The 18,782-nt window shown below is 44.2% G+C and overlaps 2 protein-coding genes across 6 annotated transcripts in view; both read left to right on the forward strand.

The window, feature by feature from the left end:
- The window catches only part of pald1a (phosphatase domain containing paladin 1a), a 33,653-nt gene extending 30,555 nt beyond the window's left edge, over positions 1-3,098 (forward strand). For 3 of the 4 annotated variants that reach the window (XM_029841042.1, XM_011619510.2, XM_011619562.2), the window contains one exon: positions 1,488-1,637. In XM_029841042.1, coding sequence (XP_029696902.1) covers positions 1,488-1,637 — 150 coding nt within the window. Of the gene's footprint in view, positions 1-1,487 lie in introns of all 4 variants that reach the window. The other variant, XM_003961168.3, reaches the window with a different exon arrangement.
- A 3,340-nt stretch (positions 3,099-6,438) lies between these two features.
- Positions 6,439-18,782, forward strand: part of adamts14 (ADAM metallopeptidase with thrombospondin type 1 motif, 14) — a 31,437-nt gene continuing 19,093 nt past the window's right edge. For both annotated transcript variants that reach the window (XM_003961236.3, XM_029847601.1), the window contains exons 1-4: positions 6,439-7,015; positions 7,242-7,663; positions 15,023-15,179; positions 16,643-16,839. In XM_003961236.3, coding sequence (XP_003961285.3) covers positions 6,937-7,015; positions 7,242-7,663; positions 15,023-15,179; positions 16,643-16,839 — 855 coding nt within the window. In that variant the 5' untranslated portion in view covers positions 6,439-6,936. The remainder of the gene's footprint in view (positions 7,016-7,241; positions 7,664-15,022; positions 15,180-16,642; positions 16,840-18,782) is intronic.

The raw sequence follows: 18,782 nt of genomic DNA on the forward strand, positions 1-18,782 counted from the left end.
CTCAGCCTCAGCATCGACTCTCAGAGCTGCTTATTTAAGATTAAGAAGAGATGGAATAATCAGTGCTATCAAAAAGATTTGGGCTGCTGTTCTTGGCCTCGGCCTCGGCCTATGTTGAGGTTGTGGGCGCCTAATGACCAGCAGGAAAAGCACTTTTACGCGTGGTTTCGCTCTAGCAGAAAAGACATTTAAAGGATTATTTATGTAAAGTGTTGACAGCTTCAGGTCTGACTCAGAGGCTGTGAAGCGGACACCTGCTCAGCGGTGGTTAAAACCCTCATCTTCTGCCTCCACAAGAGCCGTGTCTAACCAGCTAGTTTTGGTTCTAATAATATATTTTGACTTCTGAGCTGTTTTGTGTTTGGATCCCTCCGAGCCAGGGCTGTGACACGACTCAGCTCTTAACAACCGAGGTTCTTCCCTAGTAGACAGCGGCTGTGTGTACTCGGTGAGTCAGGTCAAGGCTCTCGGTTCACTGCACAAACGGTTTCTCCTGGAGGTCAGAGCCACTGACTAATGCTTGTGTTTCACCCACTTACTCGTTCCCATCCACTGGCTCATACTCGCTGCGCGGTCAGCGAGTACTGTGGGTAATTTTGACCTCGCTCTGAGGTAAACTCCAGTTTACATCCGCACAAAGCTGGCCAGCGAGGCCGTCATTGTGGTGCAATGGGATATCGCCATGCAGATTCCCCTCCTGAGCCATAGGTTTATTTCTTCCTGGTGGTCCGTGGCTCGTCTCATCGTTCTTCACAACTCCGCACGACCTGTACAGCTCGGCATAAATGCAGCGGCCCACATAGTACACGCCATTGTGTGGCGTGCCATAGCTGTTTAAAAGTACTTTGTGTTTCTGAGGCTCGAACAGTAAAAAAGGCACACAGGTTGGATTTATTGCGCACGGAACCGAGAAGCTCTAAAGTTGGAGCATGTCTTTATTGCTGAAGGACATAAACTGAGAGCCCTCAGATTCTCGTCCTTCCCGTGACAGCTTGTCTGATCTAAATTATTTTTTATTTTTGGTCTTACTCCATAAATGCAGCATCAGCGCCATATTGTGACCTCTAGGACTGAAGAAAAACACCCCAGATGATGCTGCTGATACTCAATTATTCAAGTTTTCAACAGTTCTTTTCTGCATCTGAAATATTTCCACCATCATAGATATTTATAGAACTGGAGGTTTGTAATTGTTGACATGGATTTGAGAAGAGATGCATTGACTTTCTCCATAAGTTGCTTTTCTATAAATGTAGATTTTTCTGGGATTGTGTAAAGTTTATTATCCAGGATCTGTCGCTTCTGCCTTCTGCTATACTGCAGCCATTTAGTGGGCGGGGTTTTAATGAATGTCGAAACCACAGCGTTACCATCAAGAACTGTCAAAATGTACCGGTTTCTAGACTTCAGGTTTAGCTGTAAATTTCCAAATGCTTCCATAACTTCACCGTTCCTCCCTGTTCATAAATTTGCTGCTTCTGTTGTAGGTGGCAGCCAGAGCCGGAGTTTACGACGTCCTCAACCAGCTCGGATTCTCCGAGTTCGAAGACCCGAGGGACGCGCCGCTGGCCAGACTGCGCTACCGCTGGCAACAGCACACCACGCACACGCTTCCTTTCAGAGGAGAGTTCATCTGACGGAGAATCACTGTGAAAGCCCCCCGAACCGAACTGTGCGAATGTAGAAGAGGCATTTACGTCAACATGCTAGGCCTTCTGCAGCTAACCATCAGCCTTCACTTTGCTTGTTTACATCCCTGCAAACTTGTTAACAGTTTAGAGTATTTCAGTGTATTTATATTTATGATACTCTGCTTTTCCTTTAAAAAAAGAGAGCGATAACGTTCGGTTTGGGAAAATAGGCGAGGTTTAAATATTGTTTTGAAGGCGATGAGCAAATTCCACTGTGTTGTCAGCTAACAATTTTGGTCTTGTTTCACATCTGATATTTTTCCTGAGCCCCGTCCTTTGCTCTGCACAGCTATTATCAGAGGCTTTGCATCAGTTCGGCTGTTCTTTAAATATTGATTTGTCCTTGAGTTTTTCTAAGCTATTTTTTAGACAGCAATATAACAGCGGTCAGATGTTGTACCTGTTTAACGCCTGCGTCATTTTAGAGGTACTGACGGCACAGATCATCAGAATTATTAAGTCAAGTTAGGTTTTTACTCTGATGCTACGACTGACTGCTAAATGTGTACTTTTTAAACATTGTTTTTCTATGTGATACAAAGACGTAGGCATATTAAGATTTCACACATCGCAGATTTGCTTTTCTACATTCCTGATGTTGTAGCTCATCACATTTTTACGGTTTTAGCGATTTTGTGCGTTTCAGGGCTGATGTAATCTTGGGTTTATGGCCTCAAACAGAGACAGAGGGAGATAACGATGTCTTTCACCTTCGCCAGGCTTTATTCTTAGACTCCGACAATCCGGCCGCAGCTAATAATGATGTTTTCGGGCAATCTATTAGATTGTCATGCTATGCTTGTGTGACACCTCACGACGCACACGCTCGGTTACGCACTCTCACAGGATCTTTGACTTTATTGACGGGATATTTTGCACTCAAAACATGCCGCCAAAACAACAGAAATTAAATTATGTCTGTAAAATGTATTAGGGGTTGATAAATTAATGTCACATTTCCAGAGCTAAAGCTTATTTTGGTGGCATTACTTTTTTTTTTTTTTTATTTGACTCATGTCAAATTTAATGTGTTATGCTAGATTAGTTCATGAATGTTTATGTGCACAATAACTCATAGCTAATAGGTTGTGCTTTAAAGACCACAGATCCTGCCTTAATGCCGCAATAAGCCAGAAAAATAATCAGAAAATCTTTTCACCGGATGCCTATAATGTCCTTTTTCTCCCTTTTACCTCGTCTTTTTTGTATATAGCATATTCATACTAATTGTGTCATTACTAAGATGATTAACATTTTTGTGTTCAGAGAATTGTTTCAAACCCTTTGAAGGTTGCAATAACACCTAAATGTCCTAGCTATGCCCTGACGTAAAGCAATGCATTATTGAATCACTTTACTTCTTTTCATTTTCTAGGGCTAAAATAAAGAATTCCAGTACGAAAAACATCTCTGTGTGTTTGTCTATCACAGATTTATGCTGATCCAGCCCAAAACGAGTGAAGTAGTTTCAATATAATGCCAGTCTGGAGCCAAATAATTGTCTCTTCCTGTCTTTCTCCCCGTTATCTGGGCATTATCGTATGCCTGACTGCAGATACGTGATGCTGGGGCTTCGCTTGAATATCCGGAGGGCCTCTTTGTTGTGTGTCACCGCCATTGTCGGTGAGTAGTGCAGGTTATGAGCATCGAGCAGAGTACGCTTACACCAAACAGGTGATTCATTGTTGGGCTGAAATCGTAATATATTGCTGATACAGTAATAAAGAGCTTTCGCCAGATCAAAAGACTAATCTGACTTGCCCTTTGATGTGGACAGGTAAGGGTTTAATTAAAAAAAAAAAGACTCCCTTTAGAACGGAGCACTGTTGGGATTAAAAAAGCTCAAAGGCCGGCACATCAGTGAAGCACACTTGGCTTTCCTGGCCTGCTTTGAAAGGCTGATATCCCAGATTGCTTCCTGTCTTGTAAGTGCATAGCCGGCTTATCTTTGGGAGTACGGAAGTTTTTAGGATTTTATCACCCCGCAGCCTAGCTTGGATTATTGTGAATGGAAACCCAAGTTGTCCAGACTGGAACCCTACTTTTATATTTTAATACTGCACCATTCAGGCAGCAACAAAACTCATTTAAACAGCATCCCATCCTTTCCTGTTAGTCTCCCAGAGACAATGTTTATCATTGGGATATGGAGGCTGGCGATTCAGTTGCTGCATGTGGCCAACTTGACTCCAGGGTCAAGATAAGCCCTGGACACGAAGCCCGTGCTTGGATGATATAGCGGCCCCCCTCGCCTTTGAAATCCCTTCCAGACTGATTGAGACGCTCCCCAACATGAAACTCAAGCTAGCGGTTCCGAGAGGATCCCGAGATTACGGCGGACAAAGAGTGGCTTTGAGGGGTGAACAGCCAGAGGGGATGCAATGAAGTTCAAATGAAAAAGCTTCCCCTTTTTTTTTGCGGATGAGAGCCGCTGAGGATATGAGGCACAGTGTTGGTGAGGGGGCCCGCCGGTGTATCTTCATCCTTCTTCCTTCTTGTGGAGACAAAGAGCGCAACACTTACCATAGAGGCTCAGTGTGATTCTCTTTGAAAGGCCTCAAAATGGAAGTTATTTAAAGGATGTGCTTTAAAGATCCAGGCTATTACAACATGCACTTTTTCATCCGTCCTGCTGAAATGAATTCCATTTCCCTTTTGTTTGAGGCTCTGGTTCTGGATGTAAGCTGCCAGTATTCTCTTAAATACAAGTGAGAAAGGTTCTAAATCGGCATAGTGCGCTTTGGCGCGATTTTGTTGCTTTAGAAGGAAGGACAAAAGTATTTCCCAGATTTAAGAGTGAGATGTTGCGTGGAGGTTTGGGTTGTGTACAAGGATGGATAAATGACACCAGTTTGTGTTAAAGTTCCTTAAACCAGGGTGTTCCTCGACTTGTGTATTTGTACATTTGCACCACATCATTTTGTGGGTTTTTGTTTCAATTCAACTCATTTCTGTCCTTTTATGTGGCTGTTCAATTTTGGTTTTTCATTATATAACTGTGGTTTCGGAAAGAGAATCAATTATTACTTTAAAAGCATGCTAACGACCCTGATGCTAATGGTTGACCTTTACTCTTTATTCAACCAATCCTGATGAGCCACAAACTCAGATGTTTTTTAGGGGGTGGGGTTAATCTCTTTGGTGGGAGAAACGCACATTTGAGGCTAAGTGCAGAGTCATGCAAGCGGCTCCCACACCCATTACAAACGAATCACATTTTCCGAGGAAAGATCAAGTGAAACTCATCGACCCTGACCCGGGTCATAAATCAACACTCATCCTGAGGCAAATCCCTCCATCCACCCAGGGAAGAGGACAATATTTCCACCTCTTCAAATCTGCGGGTTTGTAACTTGGCAAACGCAGATGTTCCTCTTCCCTCGAGCTGCCTGGCAGACCGAGCAGCTGCTTTACATCTCCCTGCATCTCTGGGAGATGAAAAGTCGCATATTTTCTCATCCACAACTCCAAACCCTGCTGCAGTGTCTCCGCCGAGTCAACCAGTGTAGAGGGCACTTCATTTTCTCCTTCTCCAACAGGGACAATGATCTGATCGCAGTAATTGTGATTTCAGTTCTGCGAGCATGTCTGATCTGAATGCGTGGAGAGAAAGAAGACTTTTAATTAAGCACTATCATGAAATGTCATCTTGCCTTTTAAACACAAAGAACCACCCTAAATAGTGTGAGTGGAAAAAAGGCATAAAACTTCTTACAAGGCAGTTAATGGTTTCCATCTCTTGATGCTGTGGTTAGTTTCCATGACTTATTAATCCACTGGATCGTCGTCAGATCCTCCCCCAGCCACCCTGGGGGTACGACTGCATAAAGGCCACACCTGCTCTACATTGGCCGTCCTGTGAGCATGGAGCCAATTAACCACAGAGTGAGGACGCGGCGCTGGAGGTCGCCGAGGCTGACAGAGCCCAGACATACTCCTGGAACTCCAGAGGGGAAAAGACTGTCCAGTCTAGACACCTTTTCCCTCAAAGACTACCTGAAAATCAGTTTTAACCTAACCTCCCCCTCTCCTCCTTGAATTCCAGAGCTGGTGCTTTGGCCTTTTGTGTCATCATGTCTGGAACTCTGAGTGGGGCCAGGGGAAAAAAAGAGCCATCCCCGGTGTGAGCAGGTTATCTCTCCCCTGATGAAATGTGCTGTGCAGTTTTCACACCTTTTGAGTTTCCGGGCTGGCAGATGTGTCCCCTTTCTGCAGAAGGAAAATATGCTCACAGTGACATCTGCAGGAGTAGCCCAGACCAAGGGGATCGTGATGAGTGTCCCCGCACGCATCTGCCTCTGGCATAAACTTGGTGTGGGCGCATTTTTCTGATTTATCTTGGGGGGTGGGGTGATTTGCCATGCGCGTCTAATGCCTGCCTCTTTAAATTCAGCCACGCTTTGCGTCAGGCTCGTGCATTGGGAATTTTCTGACTGCTACCATCCCTGATTGCTTGCCTCACCGTGATATTAGTGTTTACAGTCTAATGTAAACGCGCAGGAGTCGTGGACTTGTTTTTAACCCCCCCCCTTATAATTTACGCACATTGTGGAATGGTGATTTTTAAGATTCACTCTCTTTGCGTTGGCATTCCCCCCCCCCCCCCCCCTACAGGACGTGATGACATTTTTTATGACTGAGTGTGTGTGTATGTGTGTGGGGAGAGGGGAGGGGGGGCTCCCAACATTGACTCGCTGGTGAGAAGTTGAACAGTTGAGAGTCCCGCTGCTGAACCACTGGTGCGTAATGGTGCACGACTGGCCGGCAGATGTTTCACCATCGGGACAGTCTGTCTCTACCCACTTTATATGAACTGCTCCGACTTTTTCTCCCCCCCTTCGGTGTAGGCGTGTGTTAACTCGCTCCGCAGCCTCTTTATAAAGTGATTAGAGAAAGGACGACGAGGAAAAGATAGGGCTACCTCCTCGAACCGTCCCGGTTTCCGACCGGGCAGTTGTCGTCATCAGCACCCCAGATATCCCCCCCTTAGCTCCCTACATGGATGGGCCAGTCTTGCTTTTTGCAGTGCAGCACGGGCCAAAAGATTGGGCACAACTTTTTTATCCGTCACTTTGGCGTCTAGAGGGAAAACGCACAGAAATGTCTGTCCGCCTCGCCGGAGCTCAACTCTGAGGATCTTTCACTGGCATTTGCGCTTTGTTTCAGACGGGAGGACTCCAATCAAAGTTTGCAGCAGAAGAAGACTGTGCGCTGAAGTGGCAGCTCTCCCACCCCAATACTCGCTATGGATTATTTGTATTTATTGATGTATTTTTCTCTCAATCAACTACTTCTGGATCATATTTTTGCTGCAGACACCCACGGTAAGTTATCATTTACTGCCTCCCTTTGATTCTGCACTAAGATTGCATGCTGCTGGAATGTGTTTTCCACTTATGGCACATTTATAAAACTGCATTAAGAAACAGCATTTTGATGAGGTTCCTCACACTGGTTCCTCCTAACATGTAAAAGTTTATTTTTGTGAATGTAAACTTGCCACAGCTCTGTGAAGGTTCTCACTTGACACTGTCACATCTGTCTCATCAGAAAAACTCTCTGGAAAACTAAGTGAATATGGTCTTATCGTGCCATTCAGCACAGACTCCCGCGGCCGGTACCTTTCTCATGTGGTCTCAGCTGGAAGTGGAAGTAAAGGTGATGATGCTGCGGCTGCTGAAAGTGATGGCGCCACAGCCCCTGGCAGCAGGAGACGGGTGGCGCGCAGTGCCCCCGAGATGCCCAAGGTTGCTCCGTCGCAGCACCTATTTTTCAATGTCACTGTGTTTGGGAAAGAGCTGCACCTCCGTCTGAGAGCCAACAGAAGGCTGGTGGCCCCGGGGGCTTTCGTTGAATGGCAGGAGGACTTTGTGGAAAAGGCCAAGGAACGCATCTACGGGGACTGTGTTTTCACTGGAGATGTGAGCGACATGCCGGAGGCCTCTGTGGCCATCAGCAATTGTGACGGGCTGGTAAGTCCACCAATGCATGCCTCAAATATTTGTGCGGTGGAGAGGGATGTAGCCACATAGTTGTCAGGCAGAATGTGCGGTGTTGTGGTGTCTGCATGTTTTTGTTTATCTTGACAAAGTCCTTTAAAATGGATATTAAAATGCATTAAAGCCTCCAAACTATGAGTGCATCACTAATTCCTTATGTCTTTAAATGTGATCCAAATGATTTTCCTATACACATGCGCCTACACATGTGGTCTAACTGTGTGTATAGATTCTCCATTGGTCAGCCAATGACAGGCTGCGATTTTGGATCGAAGTGAAAGTGTTGCGACCCTTTCGATGTATAGGAGACTTTAACTGGTTATCGGGTTAAAGCTACTTTGGCTAAACAGCACTCCTCATATGGACAAAATGTAGTAAACATGAAGACATTTATGCTTTCAAAAACCAAATCATTTGAAATGTGAAATGCAATGCTCACAGGTTTACCTGTATATTGCGCTGGCAGACACCACATGTGGGATATACAGAAAATACGTTCAAATAGGAGCTTTTAAGTCCCCCTATAATACATTTAGTCCAGTGAGGTCTGTGTGAGGATATTTTTGCTTGACACAATACGCAAAGATTTTCAAAAAGTGCTGCAGGTTAGCACTCCTGAGACTATGAAGCCACCGTAGGTTCATAGTCTCAGGAGTGCTCATCAAAATTTTAATCTAATTAAATATATTTTTGGGATGCGACAAACACAGCTCCCATGGCGCTTTGATACCGTTTTTGTGACTATTCATTTTGTGTCAAACTTCCCATAATTAGCACTTTCCAACCTGTGGAGCCGTCCCTAGAAAATGTTTGTTTTGCTTCATTGAAAGCTGAAAAAACAGCATGTAGTGAAAGGCTGCCAATTACTGAAGAGAAAGTCAACTCGTTTTTATACCGAATGCACTAAAAGGTCAACTAATTTAGAGAGGCTGATACATATAGTACATTGAAATGTCAATTTGTGTCTCTCACAACAGGAAAAATTTGGCAAAATCAGGCCTTTAACTAGCCAGTAAACTGGTGCCTTCATAAATAATGACAGAAAGGTTCCCTCTAACAAAATTACACTTACACTGACATTGACAAAGGCCACCTGCTGTCTCAGCTCTTGTTTGGACTCTTCTGGACACATAAAAGTAAACATAGAGCACGCCAACGCTAAAAGCTCCATCAAAGTAGCTCGAATATTTCCGCATGCAATGCTGATTCAGCGCGCTGAATTGCTGCGTTTCGCACCAGTGAATTCCTAAAGTGTTTGACACGCCGCCGTTGCATTATATCCAGGATTATTGACCTTAAGATGAGTTCAGTCGGCTGGTCGTTGGCAGGCAAATGAAGATGTCAGACGGCTCAAGTGGACAAAGGCCGCCTGGGTTGTTGGATCCTGTTATGTGGCCTTGTCGAACAGCATGTGGAACACACCACGATGACTTAACAACCAAACCTTTGGGTAGCGGGTATGTTCTACCCGTTTGAAAAGCAGAACTCTTCTTTTGTGAAGGAAAAGGGGCGAGCTGAATGTTGGCGATGTTTGTCTGAGAGACGATCCTTCACAGCTTCACTCCAGAAAGGGAGATAAATGGTCCTTTGGAAATTGGACCCCACTGGGGCTAACCAGTTTGCAGTCTAAAATCTTTAGATTGCTTGGAAAAAGACGACGTAAAGCACTTACACTTTAAAGGTTGCAGTTAGATTGTCTGAAAGACTGCCCTTGCATCAAAGCCAGTGTAAACATAGACATGCCAGTGCATGCATGGACTTTTTCAGAGCACTTAAAGGTGTGCTAAATTGCCTTTGTAGGGCAGGTATTTCATCTAAGCATCCACTTGATGTGGAAGGGCACTGAGGAGATCCTTTCAGATGAAAGGGCCCAGTCTAAAAAGAATAAGATCACAAGTCATGTCAACGTATGCGGGACAGATGTCAGAGATGTACCTGTATCCTTACCGGCAGTGCGCTATCTTCAAAAGGATGCTTCACCCCAGAAGAAGGGGCAGATGCTATGTTGGAGCATAGCAGCAGATGTTATCACAACCACAACAATCTATTCTCTATACATTCGATTCCCACCCCGCGTGTCCCGCAGCATGGCGGTGCATATGATGACACCCTTGTGGCGAGGTATGACTTCACCAGCAAGAGATCACGTTAACTTGGTCGGCTGCCATGTGCCCAGAGACACATATTTTATGGCATTCCAAGGTCATGAGACATGTATGCTTGCAGCAAAAGTGAAATTTAATAGGGTATCTGCATAGGCATCCTCTGAACATCAGGGTTGCGGAGTAAATTAGAATGATGTCAACAGAAGTGGCCTTCTATTTTCATGTTGTCACGTAAGGATCCGCGACGTCCCCCCGCCTGTCTGTAACTCCTGCTCGATGGCAACAGCTGTGCACTCTGGAGAAACGAGAACTATTGTTGTAGAGCAATGAGTGACGGCTATGATTATACCAGAGCTCCTCATGTGTTGGGAATTAGCACAGATGATGGCCTGATTGAATTACATGTGATGGAAATACGAGTGCCGGATTACCGCAGTCGGAAGAGGGCTATTTCTGTGTCCATCAGTTAAAAAAGAGTGAGAGCAACCTAGCAACAGCCAGTTGCCTGTTCTTGGTGGTGGGTGTGGGTGTTCGGGCCAGTTTTCCATCCACAGGAGATGGAAAATGCGTCCATAAATTGTTCTATTCACGAATGTTTGCAAGAATCCCACACAATGCTGGTTCCTGTCCAGTGTTCCACTATCCTCCAGCCTTCCAGCATTTAGTTGGCATCGAGGTAGTCAAAAAATGAAAGCGCTCCATCAGAGCAAGACAGTGCCTCAGCTATTAATATGTCTTAATTCTGCTCCGTTTAATCTTTATTTGCAATGGCTCTACTAGGGTTACCTAATACCCTCTGCGCTCACTGAGACACAAGTAAACCCATGTTGTTATGTATGTCTTTGTGAGGACCCTCATTGACCTTAATGCATTTCGCAGGACTAACCTTAGACAAAACATGTCAACCAAATAACTCAAGCCAACCTTTACGTTAGCCAAACTTTAACCCTCCCCTTTTTCAATTTCAAACTAGTTTTAAGCCCAAATTTCCCCACGTGAATAGAACGCGATGTGCTCCCACAGACAGGCAAGGCAATACCAGCATTCCCAATACTCGCGAGTATTTTCATACACTTCTGGTGCTGCCGTGACAGCTTCACTTTTAGGATCCAGTCACCTGCGGTGTTCCCCCGAGAACTGGGGAGTATTGGGTTCTTGTTCTGGTTCGCAGTCCCGCGAAGTGACAAAAGCTCGCTCGACCGTGTCTCCTCTCTTGACTTACCGGTAATCTTTTGTAATTAAAGTACGAAATGGCATATTTTTAGCACACAAGTAATAACACCCTTAATGCTGCAAGGGGTACATCTACTTTGCTGTTAATATTGTTATTACTGCATTATTACTTCTTATATTACCATGAAAGCTGCTGCTTTTTCTCCCATGTGGCCATTTGCACTGACATTACAATGATCCCATCCTTGGGATGATGATCGTACCTCAGGCAATTTCTTCATGGAGAGACAAATGTCAGCTTGGATTTGAGGGATAAATTGAAACCAATTTTTTAAGGTCGCAAGTCAAGGTCACTGTGACCAAACTTCAGCCATGCAACTAGAAACCATAATTGGTTCTCCCCCCTCCTTAATTTAATGAACACCTTTGTAAGGGGCTTAAGACACGCAGCACTTTAGCCCTGACATAGTAGCTTTCCCAGTCCTTCAATTGTAATTTATCTATGTATTTTTTCCTTTATCTTCAAGCCCATGTCGAAGAGCGCTGATTAGAAGTTCATTCTTCCTTACACTCACTCATTTGATCAGCAGCTTGGCTTGCCCTTTGGCGCCTGATACTACAAGATGTAAAAGCTGATGAAAAAGGAGCTCAGTTTGCAATCCCTTCCCTCCACAGGTTGTCTCTCGTGATCTTTTCACCCCTCAGAATGGGATTTACTCACATGGTCGAGCATCTTCCAGCGGAGCCGCTGCCAGGTCTTTCAACAGGACGGGCCTAGATCTGCTCGGGTTTTAATCTCATTTAATAAACCCAGTTATCTGATGATCACTGTCAGTTTGTCAGGGCTTACAGTTATATGTTATTTATGGATTAAGAGCGTGTCTAGGACTAGAAATGACTTGTTTCTCATCAAATCTATGAAAGTTTGCTTCTCAGGTCCCCGTGTCCTTCCATCTATTTTTAGATAAGATCACGTAAACACATATCTTAAGAGATTGAGACCCCGCCTCCATAAAAGATCTTAACCCCCACCATGTCTGACGTATGGCACTCACTGTAGTCTTCGTTATATATAGTGTGACATTTTCTCCACTCAGCAGTGGAAAACAATGTTTAGTCTCCCTGCCGTCATAGTTCCAGCGCTGCTTATTTGTAATACATTTGTGCACATATAATTTAAGGGAAAAATTACAGCTAGCACATGTTTATGACTGTTTTAGGGTTGGCTTCATGCACCAAACACCAGCGATCACCTTGGCAGAAGTGCCTCCAAGAATTCAGAGGCCCTTTAAAAGCCATCTCATCGGACACCACCGCCACAAGTCACGCAAGCCCTGTGTTCTTACTGTAATTAAAGCTCCAGATCACAATTAAAATTTTAATTTGGTTCTTTCCTCTAATATAAATGAAATATTGATAGGATACATTCTCAATTCTAAGGTTTGCCGGCAATTCTTTGTGCTCTTATCATTTGATCCTCATTCTGCTCTAGGGGTGACTGGTTCCAAACACAGTTCAGATCAAGAAAAAAAAGAACTAAAAATGGCTGAAATTAAAGAGCAAATACCCACCTTCAAAGCTGGTTTTACCGATGTGTGGAATTTAGTGCTTGGGTGAGCGTCTGGTTTGTGCTACTTGACTTTTGTAAGTTTTTTATTGACACTGACCTCAGAGCAAATTTTTATTCAATCACTGAGATAATCTGTTAATTAGTATGTATGCAATGTATGCAATGCCTAGCTGAGGATAATGAGCATCTAAAAACATTGACAGGAGGTTCTGCAGACACTACCCAGTGCTGGAAATAACCTGCAGACCCAGGGTTTTCTGGAAAAGTAATTTACAGTATGTGTCATTTATGGTTGTCATATGGACACTCCCCCAAATTCACAGGTTTTCAATCATCTCTTGGCGCGTTCGTGAGTTGCAGGTAAAAGGCAGCAGATTCTGCTGAATATCCTGCACGTCAGCTGCGTCTTGCATGGAAGGCAGCTGTGTCAGTGCTGAAAATATTTATTCAATAATCAACACTTAAGATTTTAAAGACTTTCGCGTCTCCTCCTCGATTGCGACAGCAAACTGGCGCCTCTGCTCAGACTTGCGTGATGTGCGTACAGCCGCTTCCCCTGCGTAGACGCTTCCAGATGCTGCTGCTTTCTCTGCACGCAGATGTGGCCTCACTTCCCACCCTCTGAGAAAAAGAAAGAGGTCACAGAGGAAGTAGTCGAGCACGTCCTACATGGCATTTCCTGGTCTGGACAGATACTTTCATTCCTCTTTGTTCTCACTGTCACTGTTATTCATCCAGTGTCCTGGAGGTTCTCTTTCAGGCCTGATGTTCCCTCGCTGTTCCCTATTTAGATCCTCTTTTGCAGCTGGAAACACACACATTGTTGCCAAAAGTTTGTTGGTGTGTGTTCTTTGTGGGTATAATGATAGACTTAAAAGCTTTCTTTCATTCTCAGCACTGCGACTTGCAGTGCTAAGTTCACAAGTACACTTTTTTCTTACTAACTTTAATGAAGTTAGGGGTGAAAGTTCCCATTGGCCCATTTTAGATGCAGAATGGATTTTTCTCTTTCTCATTCTGTCACAAGCTCATTGGATATCTTTCTTTCAGACTCAGTTAGTGCCGGCAATAAAAGGAAAAAATGGCCGATTCCCATTAACAACTGCCAGTGAACGATAATTACAGATTTTTATTCATTCAGCTGAGTTATAACTATTTCTTTTTTATTGAATTTATACATATTTTTCTTTTATAAAGTTTTATGAAGTTCAGGGACTTATCTACTAAGCCCACTTGTGCTGCCTTTTGGTTTCTGACACCCACCTTTATCGTCCAATAGTTTTCTTTGCAACTGAGAGATCAGCCGTGTCTTTACAGAGGCAGGACGAAGCAGCTACGAATAAATTTCACTCCATTGTGTGAAACAGACAGCGGCTCTGACATTCTAAGAAAGACAACGCTGATAATTTCAGTCTTGTAATGGTGAAATGCTTACAGTGGACATCCTGTGATTATAGTTGCAAAATAATGCTTTCCTCTTGAGTCCATTTTCATTTGAGGAAAAAGCTGCTCCAATCTGAAATGAAGCATGAATAATGTTAAAGGTATGAGCTGTGTAGTCGCTGATGTATAGCTCTCCATTACAGCCATTCAGCCTTGATCTCCTCCCGTTATTATTGGTTTGCTTTCAGTCAGATTTGATTGAGTTCCACACGAGTCACATGCACAGAGTTCTGCAACTAACGATGATCACCATTATTACAGACCCCAAGTCATGTATTCAAATGTACTAAAGCACTTCCCCCCAATGCATTAGCATGTTTTTCATGTGGCTTGAGCTGAATGATTGTGGAGTAATCTGCAGGCTTCCTTAAAAGAACTCTGTGAGGTCTTTCATCCTGGGAAGAACATGCAGTACTGACCGTTAGCAGAGCCGAATAGAGAGACACACAGAATATTTACATGTGTTCTAAGCCATTCTTCCTGCCTGTGCTGAAAGAAAAGAGTTTTCAGTATGTGAGGTTAAGGAACCTTTGGTACACTCGCACTTACCACCCGATTTTTGCATAAGAACATCTCCTGTTTGTTTTCTCCTTTTGGACTGAAAGCAGCGAGATTGCAGCCGCTCTGTGTATAGATGATAGGGTTTCTAGGAGACAGCATTAGCAGCTAATTCCTATCCACCCACAGCAGGTACATTCATTTTTCATTTCCATGGACATAATAATAATAATAATTTCTTTACCTTTCACTGTGAAGGCAAAAAGATAAAAACATACAAAAACATATGTATTAACTATAAAGATGTGCATGTACTCATCAAGGGATTTTCCCCCCGGTTAATTAGAAAGCATCTCTAAACTTGGGCTCTGCTCCGTGTTAAATCCTGGTTTCAAAACGTACCTACCTGCGTCATTCCCGCTTGTCTTTCCTTTCCTAAATCTTCCAATTGATTAGGCACACTGTAATTACTGGCTCCAGCGGAATTAGCTTTCCCTTAAAAGAGGAAGGGGTGCGCTCATATGAAACTGTCTTTTTTTCCAGTCAGGTCTGATCCGGACTGATAATGGGGAGTTTTTCATCGAGCCCCTGGAGAAAGGCCAGCAGGATGTGGAAGTGAAGGGGCGGGTCCACGTGGTGTACCGCAGGTCGGCCATCAAAAAGGAGACGGGCCAGCAAAGGCAGGACCTCCGCAATGAAGGTGGGGGAGAAGCTCGATGATGTCAGTGGAAACATAAAGCGTTGTCTGTGGTGTGCATGTGTTGGCAGTGTTTGCATGTGTGTGGCTGTGGTATATGTAGAGTGTGTAGTGTATCTGTCCATGAACCTTTACCAACACTTACTGGGCAAAAGGGGGTTCCATCAGTTCACCACAGGACATACACACAATTCACACACTCATTTACCTAGAAGAACCTATTGTGCAGGCTATTCAAAGTCCCTTATAGGGCTCCATTTTATCGATCCCTGACCCACTGAATATTATGAACACCCTAGTTTGGGTGGGCAGTTGAAGTGAACATCTAAAACAGCTAAAAGCTTTTCATTAAAGGCAGGCAGCATTCATAAATGACTAAGTCAATTATTGCTCTTGCTAAAACATGCCTCCAAATCACGCCTGGGGAACCCCCACTAAGTGAACCGAAGTGTAATTGGTGTCTATATAAAGAGAGTTGCACATGGATTCCCTTTGATCAGCGGGAGAGGAGGTGCTGCATAAGAACTGGGTGGCTGATGAAGCCTGGAGACTGGTGACTTTAAATGTGCCTGAGAGTGAACGATGGCGTGTGATTGCTGTGACAGACCGAATGCCTGTGTGACATGTCCCACCTGATGTTTGTTTGGATAGACTCCAGAACTCTTTGCAAGCCTGGTGACGGTAAACAGCTTATGAATCAGTTTGGATTTGTTTGAATCCTTTGAAGGTGACTGTCAATCAAGACAAACTAGTACCAATATTGGAACTCATTTTGCAGGTAAATAGTCTTTTAAAGGAAGTGTCTTCCTTTCAGACCCCCCCCCCCCCCCATCTGTTGCATTATATCCGTATTTAAAGTAACCAAATGGAAACTAGCCTTATTACAGCTCCGGGAAGGGTGCTAAAACTGTGCCGCTCTCAGCACTGCAAGAAAAGACGCTGTTCTTGCTAAAGCAGCTGGTAAATCGAGCAGCTGGGCTCCAGCATGTGTTCGCAGCAGCAAAACAGATCTATGCCTCTTTACGTTTCATTTCACCAGACACAGGGTTGTTGAATGACATGACTCATTTTTGCCTTCCAGACCATTTTTGATGGTCATTTTTTTTAAGAGTCAAAGATTAACATTACATACTAAAGTGTCTTAAAGGTCATTGTTCATTTCAGCATTTCGGTTCTATCTCTCTCAGTCAATTTCTTTTCTTTTTTTTACCTACACACACACATCCTTTATGTCATAAATCATATACATTTCAAAATGCATGGTGGGTTTGAGGCATTTCTCCCACCTATGAGTTTACCAAAGCAATGTACCCGGTTGTGTTTGTCTTTATAAGGTCATTAAGTACAAATACCAGTTTATATTTTCCTAAACTTACACCGCAAAGGAATTATTTTGAAGAAAACACAGAAATGTCCAAATCCCACAAAGCCATCGTGTCGTTTCTTTGCTGACTGTATTTCTGCAGTTGCTGATTTCGGGATCGCGAACCTTCCCGTAGCTCTGGATATCGTGGAACACAAACTGTCCGAGTCCGAGCGCAAGAGGAGGCACGCAAAGACGGAAGACTACAACATCGAGGTGCTGCTGGCCGTGGACGACTCCGTGGTTCGCTTTCATGGCAAGGAGCACGTGCAGAACTACGTCCTCACGCTCATGAACATCGTAAGTTCGCTCGGGGCTTCGCATGAAATAACCTTCAGCTTTGGTGACACATCCACTAACCGTTCTTGTCGAGAGAGATTAATGAGCTGAATAATGTATTTTTAATGTCATTAAAAATGTCTTAAAAGACATTTTCTGTAATTTGTCTGGCGAATAGTAAAAAGGGGATTACTAAAAAATGCATTATGGGTGTACAATAATTGGTTTGCTGACCTTTTTTGGCTGTATAGTGTATATCCGGGGTGCTTTTATTCCTCTCTGCCCTCTCTGACACCACGCCATGCCACGCTTCCCCCAGGCCCCTGCTTTCTATAGCTGTTTATGGATTATTGATGAGAAATAAGGGGGGGGGGACGAAACTCTCAGCTCATTCATTATGGGTTCCACCAGCTCCTACCACCATAATCTGCTTACTGAGCCCAAATCCCCCCGAGTCAGATTTTCGCAGGGTGCTGGTTTCACTCTGTAACAGTTACCATTCGGACCCCGCATGGTGGTCTGATTAGCCGCACTAGACCAATTAGAAAGTTGAGTTAGAGCTTGTTTGCGGCGGTCATGTAAACCAGTGCCAGAAGTCCGCCCACACTCCACATCCATAAGCTCTGCCGATGTGAAATGATGTTCTTAATTTCTCTATTATATTCACATTCCAGTCTGTAATGTTTTGAGAACAGACGCGTTTGCCTTTTAATGATGGCTGAATCGTGGGCTCTGTTGTTGATTGTTGTTCCTGCAGTGGCTGTCGAGGGTCCCGGGGGATATTTGAATTTTCTCTGCAGAAGCAATCTGTAACGTGTTCCCGATGATTAAAATTGCCAAGGCTTTTGGAGTGAAGTGGAGAACGTTGTCGTGCATTTTCAGTTATTTTGCTGAGCAAAGTATGCAGAGAGAAAATCGGAGGTTTAAACAAGTCAGGGTCTAAAGTCTTTATTGCACTTGTAAGCTATAGGCCTGCCGTGTCTGAAAGAACTCTGCCCGTTAAAATCCCTCCGAATCCCTGCTCGGTGGCTGCAGACTGCACAGTACCACCTGGAGAAACCCTCCCCGAGGGATTGATTACTGGACATCCTGTCTGCGCGGAGCCAAGGTGGCTGCCGAGGTGCCTGCTGTACAATGGCTCTGTTGTTTTAAGCGCGCACCAGGATTTTGTCCACACTGATGTGATGCCGTACACAAGACAGAGACACCTTTAGGCCAGCTGCTTGCTGTTTCCAGCCCCTCCCTCTGGATTTGTCATTATTCCGGCTCAGTCCATCCCGAAGCTCCTGTCCTGGAATAATGGTTTGACTTTCTCCAGTGTTTATGGAGTCCTCATTGAACTTTTGTGAAATCTAATCTGGCCCTCTCGTTGCAACAGCTTCACTGTTTCTACTCCAAAATAAACACACCAATATAGGTCACTTCTGGAATCTGAGTGCCGAACAAATGTGGGTAAACTTGGGCTCACTCAAATATTCTTCACGGCATTTATCCACCTGAATAGGCTTCTGTGAATACAATATTTGCTCAAATGCTTTGGTCGCGACCCCTTCGTCCCAGAGCAAATTTGGACTTGAGCCATGGCTGTCTTTCTTTAGTAGGAGAGGTTTTGTCCTGTACAGCTGTACCTAGAGAATGTGACACAATTATTGAAAAAAAACCTACTTAAAAAACACTTTTAAGCACAGTTTATCATGTAATGTCATGTACTGACATTATATAACGTGTCCTGTGCCTGCATGTCTGCACAGCTTGCTGCCAGTTCTTTAGAAGCAGGTGAAAACAGCGCACACATCCAGCATCCTTTAGCAGCACACTGTCAATATTATTCCAACCAAGCTGCTTGGAAAACTCTTGGAAGTGGAAAGCCAAGGCTGGCGAGTATTATCCCGCTTGGACAGCTGATAACGCCATGCGAAGGGGAAGCACTTGCAAGGATATTACAGCAGATTTTTTTTGGGATT

The sequence above is a fragment of the Takifugu rubripes genome, chromosome 1 (assembly GCF_901000725.2).
Source record: "Takifugu rubripes chromosome 1, fTakRub1.2, whole genome shotgun sequence".
Taxonomy (NCBI): domain Eukaryota; kingdom Metazoa; phylum Chordata; class Actinopteri; order Tetraodontiformes; family Tetraodontidae; genus Takifugu; species Takifugu rubripes.